Genomic DNA, 8761 nt, shown 5'->3' with positions numbered 1-8761 from the left:
ATTTGCAGTGAATGCTTTTTTTGCTCAAAAACCTAAATATACCACGTATATATGGATTAATGAATTTGCATAGATGAGATTAATAGGCAAGGAAGGTAGCTGCTTAATAAATAATTCAGAATAGAGTCATTTTTATTTGTTAACTTGATTGACTGGACATATTAAATCCAGACAAATAGAGAGGATTGAATTGTTCATTTTGGATGACATGCTGAATTCTACCATATCTGAGAAATGCAATGGCTTAGGGTACAATGGATCAGAAAAGCTTTTTCTTATGAAATGAAAGAAAGTTTTCTGTGTTACTCCAAAGTACAAGAACCTAACTGGGAAATGTACCTAAATAATTTCTTTTAAAAGGCAATGAAATGGGGCAGAATTTAATGCTTTCCAGTGGAAATACTGGCTAAGACAGAGAGAGGCAGGTAGTTTTTAAATACCAACATTAATCCTAATCTCCTGAGGAGCAGTAAAGAGGTATGAGGAGATAATGCTCAGCTGAAATCACAAAGAAGACAACTCTGAAATTCAAGTGCTGTTTTTGTTGCTTTAGTCTGTGTCTTGAAGCAGACTGTAATGAGTTCAACCAGACTGGCAGAGGGGAGAATGGATACTTCCTCAAGTATCCATTCCAGCTGTGTAATTCAGGCTGCAGCATGTTCCATGCTGAAAAGAAAGCATGAGGCAGTTCACATCTTGTTCTCCTGCCATCCATGGGCATGCTTTCCAAACTTGTACACCAGCCACTTCCAAAATGCCAGTTTTATAATGGTAACTGCTGGGGAAACCCAGAAAAGAAACAATGGACAAAGTAGTAGTGGAAGTCACCTTAGGGAAGTTTTTTATATGGACTTTATGACAGCAGAACAGTACCTGAGTCACCGTGTTCTTTACAGGCAGAGAGCTCCTCTCTTCCTGTTAAATTGCTCTTGAGGATTTAAAACAACAGCTTAAAACTTTTCCATGTTCCCTGGAGGATGCCTTTCACTGTTTGAAAGATACAAGAATTACAGTGGTTATCACAGTTCAGAAGAAACCATCAGTGTTACTGGTACAGCAAAACGAATAGTTTGGGGGGGACTGGTTTGCAAACATAGGGTAAAATTCTCAACTGAGATAAAATATGCTAATTTTGTTGTCATCAGTAGTTACAACTCTGTACTGCTTTACACTTAGCCTATGGATATTTTATAAGTGAAGGAGACCAGGTACTATCTCATGATCTATAGAAAAAACATGAAAATAACCACCTACCCAATCATTCTCCCCAACTCCCAAGTTTTCAGGATAGCTATGAAAAACAGAGCGGAAGTGTAATGAAATGAGGGATATTGCTGCCTGTTAACTCACCAGAGAGCTCTGCTCAATTTTTCGTATGTCCTTCTGTCATTTTTCTTCCTTTGTCCCCACATCTTTGCCAGAGCTTCTGATTTAACAACACAAAAAATGCCTTGCTGCCTGTCTTCCCATTTCAGAATGTCACTGTTTTCTTCAGGAGAAATGAGCAGATCCCTTACAAATTCCCACAAGTGAGAATTCTGTAAGTCTTAAACAGGAAGAAGACAGCTGTTAAGTTGATGTTTTCTTATGCATGCCAAAGTACTGGGGCTCTGAGAAAGCTGATCTAGTGAATGGCATCCCTGCCCATTGGAGGGGGGTGGAACAGGGCAATCTCTAAGGTCCCATCCAACCCTTACCAGTCTATGATTCTATGATTCTAAGTGAATAATTATCATGCAGCTCTATGCCTTGCAGCACAAGCAAACATGTTTTTTTCTCAATGTTCTGTTCAAAATGCTTCACGTGCAGACATGGGAAATTTGGCGCGTGGTGGGCATGGATCAAATGAAGCCCTCCCTTATGTGCAGCTCAATGATTTCTTGGCTTAGTGCTGTGCTTCTAGAAAGTCAAAACTGCCTCAGCACTAAAGAACATTAAAGAAGAAGAAAAGGGACTTTTTTTAATTTTTAGAAATCTTTTCATCTGCTACATACTGCTGATGTTTGAATACAGTATTTCCTGTTAAATGGAGCTTATTATGTACAAACAAGTTTACTTACAGTCCTTGTTTGATGGCTTTGTTACTTCTGCATCAGTAAAAAAGGAAATACCTAAAAGGGAAGAATATACCCAGTGTTTAGTTATTTTCTTCACAAGAATCACTTCTGGACTGAAATCTAAGTCCTGGTCTCCTGCATCACTGCTTGTGAATATACCTCAGAATAGATGTAGAAAATGCAGGCTGCAAAACCACAAAATAATTTTTCATCTTATTTGCTGCAAAAATTATTTATTCTTCCCAATGTGACTATGTCTGTGTTTTAGTTAGTTTTGGGGTTTTTTTTTAACTTTTGGGGTATTTTTCTTACCCTTTACATTCTGTCTGTATGTCTCCGTTCTTACGATTCATGTGTTTTGTTTCTTTGCCCTCTGGTCCCTTGGCACTTCATTTTTGCTGTCATCTATATCACGGTTTCCCTCCTTGTCTTCACAGTTAGATTAGTTCTTTCTCATTCAGCTCCTTGTCCCTCGAAAACTACCCCTACAGTCCTCCCTCCCTCCTTCCTTTCCCTAAGTAAAATCATCCCTACTGCTGAAAATCATATCTTCACACAGCTGGAACTTGTCTACATTATTAGGACAGTATCACCTTTTCAAGGAGCAGTTACATTCACAAAACATTAATAAATGCCTGCGTATACAGATCTGCATTCAAGGAACTTAACTCATGTGGTGAGTGTGGCATACAAAACTGGGAAAAGCTAGAATTAAGCCCGCTTATGCAGCCATGGCTTGGTCCATTGATTATGTTGGAGTAAGGTCTGGCATTGCTGGACCACTGTCTTTCCTCAAAGGTCTTATTTTATTCATGAGGTGGATATTCATGAGCTGTTGTAGTTTGTTTACTGCCAAGTGTCCAATCTTTCTACTGACTATAAAAAGTTAATTTTCTTAATGAGATTTTCTTCACAGCTTTGCATTCTTTAATTCCCTTAATAACATCCTTATCTCCTACATCTAATAATTGCCTTCAGAATGGCCTCTCTGACATGATACATGAGCACTGACTGGGTGGAAGAAAGTGATAATGGCCACAGCAGAGCACAGCCAACCTAAACACAGGGTTGTTTTGTTCTTGTGATGGTCTCTAGTCTTGCTCACCTCTGCCAGTCTTACCTCTCCTATTGACAACAGTATCAGTCACTGCACAACCCTGCTGCATTTTGATAAAGCTTGTCCACATATTTTCTTACTGCTTTCCCTCTGGTCTTCCCAGTCTGTCAATGATCCTGTTTCAGCTTCAGCCTGCCCCTCCCTGTTCACTGTGTACCCAGGTCACCCTCTTCTGCTCATTCTGCCTTGCCAACCTCCACTCCCCACTGGGCAGTTCAAAGGTGGGTAGTGGACCAGTGAGGGATGGATAAATTCCAGTACATTGTGACTAAGCAGATGCTCACCACTGGCAGTGTCAGCTCCCATGAGATCCTCCAGGACTTGCTTGCCTAAGCCTTTAATCCTTTTCCAGGAGTCATAAAACTCCCGTTTGGTCAAATACTCCCCTAAGCCAGAGGAGGCTTGAGCTGTTGAGGGCTTTGAGCAGCTAAAATGCTCTTCAGATTCTCATTCCTAGGGCATAGGGAAATGACCTTCTAAAATTCCCTGCTTAATGGAAACTCTTTTGTTCGTATCACCACAATAGAGCTGGGTAGAATTGCCAAAGCTTGGCATGCACACTAATTGATTTTTGGCAGGAGTGAATAGCAAGAAACGGTATCTGCAGCAGCAATTGCACTTCTATTTCACTTACACTGAACGATCAATAGCTTAGTTTTTGAATCTTAGCTCATTTATGCAGTAATAAATCTTCCAAGACAAGGTTGAAAAGAGTAAATTAATAGTGTTTTCATTCAAGTGCATCATTAAGCATACTAGTAATGAGGTGGATTATCAGTGCAGTATGCACAGTAACACCATCAAACAAAATTTCTTCTTTACTCTTTAAGAAGCAGACCAATCTTCACTACTTTGAGTTACAGGAATAACAACATGTTGTGTCTTTCTGTATCCTGTCAGAATTAAAACCTCCCTTGGAGCATTCAGGTTGACCACTTTGAGTAGAAAAACCAAAGGAGAGAGCAGAGCTTGTGTCATTCTGGAGATTTGACTGGTTCACAAAGATGAGCCTGGACTGCGTGTGATTGTGAAGCCAAAGCTTGCAGTGAGATTGTTGTCTGCCTGCCCTATATCTGAGTACTCCTCATGTAGTATCTAAGTGGCCTCTGTATTTTACCTTTTATCAGTGCTTGGGAATGTGGATCCCACACTTTCTGTTAAACTCACACAGAAATGCAATGCTTTATGTTTTGACTTTGATTTCTGGAGCACTAACCATGCATCCATCCTGCTATTCTGTAAGATGAAATACAAGTATTCTCCACAGAGGCCTGCAGCATCCACAGACTATTCCTGGGTCATGTGGCATAACTACCAGCCATTGATATGAAAGTGGGAAAAGAAATGCACTTGGCATCTAGTTTGTACTGGTCACAGCAGAACTGCAACCACTCACAGATGTTGTGCTCACTCCAATATTCTGGGTGGGTGGATGGATGTTCAGAAAGAATTAGAATCTGTAACATATTTGACAAGAAAGAAAAACTGTAATGAAAAATTGACATAAACATATTTCAACCAAAACTAATCCTTTTGCTTTCTCCTGACTGCAGTCTTACTTCCTTATTCCTCCAGAGCACATCAAGCCCTGTGTTTTGCATTTTTCTTTCTGTTATATAGCCTTTAGTACTTCATTTTGTGTGAGATATTTCAAGAGAAAGTGCTTTCACCTGGACATAAAAAGAAAAACTTCCTCTTAAAACTGCAATAAAATTTTTTTAAAAGGTCAAAGTACAGAATTTGTGAAAATTTAGAACTCTGTAATAAAAAACAGTCATGTATTCCTAGACGGAAATAACTTGACTCTTACATGGGAAGGTACTCAGTCAAAGCCACCTAGCTACACTTTATGGCAGATAGATAACTTAAAATAATTTATTACATTTTTTTCATATAAGTCCAGCAAGTTCTTTCACTCATTTCATCTAAAATAATGTTAATGTCATCATAGGGAATATTTTTTTTTGTTAGATTAGAACATGAAAAATCTATTACTCTCAACACACATCACTGGACAAAGAGCTTCCAAGTAACCCTGCCAGAAAATTATAGCCTAAAAGTACTTAGCCAATTAAATTCCAAATTTTTTAACAGGCTTCTCTCCTCAGAAATGCAGTTACTGGGAAAATGTGTGGAAATATGTATATATTTGCAATAAACTTTTTTTTTTTTTTGCCTAGAAAAACTTATTTTAACTGTTACTGGTACAAAATCTAGGCCTGGTATGGTATATATACTGCAGCTAACAAGCATGATTTGTGACTCAAGCACTTTTTTTTTCCTAGAATCAAAGCACAGGCTTTTGTTATTGTATTTTTAACTTTTTAAGGATGACTAGTAATTTCTCTCAGTTTTGATTCTTAAGCAGTTACAGGAATACAAGTGAGGAATTATTGCTTTAGGAGTTTAAAGGATTCTAAATTAATTTAAAATATATTATCTGTAATATTTATTATATCACTTGAGTGGGGCAGTTACAGAACAGTAAATAGCAAAAGAAAGGCCATCAAGGATGTGAATGAAAGAAATATAAAAATGTTCAGTTCATTTTCACATCTCACAGCATCTTATACTTGACCTGTATTTCACAGTTTCTTAGTCCAGTCATCCATTATTCACAATGTAAGTTTCAAATGAATCCAGAACATTTGATTTTAGGCATTGCTTATATAAAATTGTAATTCAAAATGGGTTATGATAGCACTGCAAGTCAAGTGAAGAGTGTCTAGACAGCAAGTTCAGAGTGCAAAATGATGCAAATAGGCTGGAGGAGTTTCCAGAGTAAAACTAATTTAAAGGGCTTGAAATTGTGACAGAATAACTGTAATATGGATCTTGCATCCTACATGGCTTCTGTAAAGTAATTAATACTTCTAATTACTTTAATTACAACTCCTAAATGTTTACAGAGGAATTTGTGGTTGCTTTCATGAATCATTCCCATGCTATAAATATCTTCATATGTATGCACATACAGAATTAATGTAATACTGCCTGCTGCGTTTTAAACCCTTGGATGCTGCTATGACATTGCAGCAAAGCCAAGAGGTGGGCAGAAGCTCTGGGTCTGACTTTTGAGACCCATACCTTGAGGATATTTGAATCTCAGATTTCATTCACCTCCTCATTTAAAAGGAAAATCAGATGAGCTTAACACTGGATGAGCTTTATAAGCCCTGCAGACTGAACACACCTGGCTGTGTCAGGGTCTGAAGGCTTCTGTGGGGGAGAATGGGAGTGCTGGGAGCACCAGGCTCACAGGCCTTCTGCCAGGGGAAAAAAAAGCTTAAAAATTAGCTCTACAGGAACCCCAACTTCAGAGGCTGCTCAGGAAAAGCAGAAGGCTGAATCGATCCCTTTCTGAATCAGGCATATTTATTTATTTTCTTCTTTTTTTAATCCTCTGCCAACAGCCTCCAGCCTCCCTCAGGAAAAATAGAATATCATAACATCCTCAACTAGACAGATTTAGAGGAGATGAGCATCCCTGTGGAGCTGGGCATGAATCCAGACTTGTGTTTCAGGGGCTGCTCTGTGAGCTGCCACAGGCCAGTCCAGACCCTTTCCCTGTATCTGTGTTTCCATATGCAGCCAAATGAAAAGTTCATGGCATCGCTTTTCTATCTACAAGAGTGTTGGATTGCTCCTTGTTCTTCTATCTAAAGGTAATATGAAAGAAAACCAGAAGTATTTGTTTTGCCAATCCACAGGTACAGTGAATAACCTTGAAATACTTTGTCCATTGGGCTTGAAACTTTGATCTGATTTTGATAAATATATCCTCTGGCAATATTTGTACTGTCATATAAATGACAGGACATGTTTCCTTCATGGAACAGCACTCATCTGGTCCCATTTCTGTCTTTGCTTTGGTTTTGGAAAGACTCAGATCATGATTTTAAAATATTTCAAAGCCCCTTGTAGTACTGCTGTGTTTGATGAGCATTTTAAAGGTGCTGTCACCGAGACCTCACCTTCACACATGCTCATATCTTTTATATCTCATATCAATATGAGTAAAGAATTCAGGGAGCTTTGCTGTCTTGTAAATGCTGAACATGATCAAGGTATTATGCCACTGAGGAGGGAAAGATCAGCCAAAGCCAAAGGGTCTGTGAAAGATCTCAGGGGTTTTTTAAGGGAAAAAGAAAGGGGTGGGTAAAATTTCATACCACCTTACAAGAGCATAAGGGCCAGTACACCCCCCTGTGACAGGAACCTTCCAGAACTGTGCCTAAAAGTACAGCTTGATGTGTGTGGGGGAAGGTACCTGGCAGGATGATGGTGAATAGCTGAGGGTGGAGAAGAAAGCATAAAATTCAGATCTTCCCTGTTCCAGCCTTTTAAGGTGATTTTCCTCTTTTCAGGAAGTGATGGAAAACAAAGAGAAGGAATGAAAAGCTACACAATATTTTAATTGTCACAAATGTTAACATCCTCCATTTTGTATTAGAAAAAAATACCCTCAAATATAAATGCTGATCTATTCTGTTTGCCAGAAAATAAAAGCATTAAAATTACCAACATGGGAATGGAAAGGCAAACTTACCCTGTATTTCATCCCATGGGAACATGGGGGTGGCTGCAGTGTCCCAGATGACAGTCCTTCTATGGCTAGGGCCCTGTCTCTGATGAAGTGTGCCAGGACTATTCTACATTTTTGCAGAAAATATTTTAGAAACTGGCTCTGGGCTCATACATTAAAATACCAGTGTGCTTTCTAGAAGAGAAGCTGAGCCCAGCAATAGCCTGTAAATCAGTGGTCTTCATCTGTTTCTAGGCAGTTTTGCCACCACAGTTTAATCTCTTTTAATTGAGCTTCTATTTCGTTTCTACCAAATACAAAACAGGTTTTCAAAAGGCATCAGGATCACAGTCCTTAAGCCTATTACTGTCACCAGAGGAAAGTGTAGGTAGAATGTTATTATGCTGACCTACATTCTTCTCTGGCTTCACAGCAAAGTTCTTTTCTGTTCAAGGGCTGCCTGTGCAATGCTGGTGGTACTGCTGTAGTGGCTTTATCTGTGGGTGCGCAACATGTCATATGTACTTCTAGGATACCATGCAGGAAATGACAAGGGAATTCCCAGGTTGGTTTAAATTTGATTCAGGAGGGAAATTACAGTAACCAAGAAGGACTCCTAGAAAGCCTAAAAGCATCAGGAATTGAGCAATAGAAAACATGTGGAGGAAGAAGCATAGCTCCTACCTTGGTCAGAAAAGGTTCATTATTTCCTCAGCTTTCGTAGAGGCTTCTGACCTGATTGTTGTGTAAAGCTGCGTCTTTTACGAGCTGAGGGAGCTTACACTCAGCTACACGTGGAGTTCAATTTAGCATACTTTCTGGGGTGTAGTTGTTGCACTGCTGTTCATCTGGATGAAGTCAGAGCTGTGCAGCTGTTGCATCACAGACCTCACAGTGAAAACAAGTAACAGTCTGCAGTAAAGTTAGAAATTGCCGAAATGCCTCAGATGGGCTGCTTTGCCTTTGGCAGTCGCTGATCTGCTGATACCACGAGTTCCCTAGGGATTCCTTCAATTTCTGTGTTGGGGTTTTTTGTATGTTTGTTTAAGAAAGTGGAAGAAG

At 39.3% G+C, this 8761-nt stretch overlaps 1 protein-coding gene across 1 annotated transcript; it reads right to left on the bottom strand.

Moving 5' to 3' along the window:
* Positions 1–247: 247 nt before the first annotated feature.
* ELF5 (E74 like ETS transcription factor 5) lies at positions 248–4640 on the bottom strand. Its single transcript, XM_039552937.1, is given in 6 exon segments — positions 248–747; positions 749–775; positions 1351–1624; positions 2061–2113; positions 4397–4511; positions 4514–4640. Coding segments are annotated over 6 exon segments (654 nt in total). The 3' UTR covers positions 248–689.
* Between the last annotated feature and the right edge of the window lie 4121 nt (positions 4641–8761).

Source organism: Corvus cornix, chromosome 5 (genome assembly GCF_000738735.6).
Source record: "Corvus cornix cornix isolate S_Up_H32 chromosome 5, ASM73873v5, whole genome shotgun sequence".
Lineage (NCBI taxonomy): Eukaryota > Metazoa > Chordata > Aves > Passeriformes > Corvidae > Corvus > Corvus cornix.
Note: the sequence above shows the minus strand (reverse complement) of the source record. Positions and strands in the feature narration are given on the sequence as shown.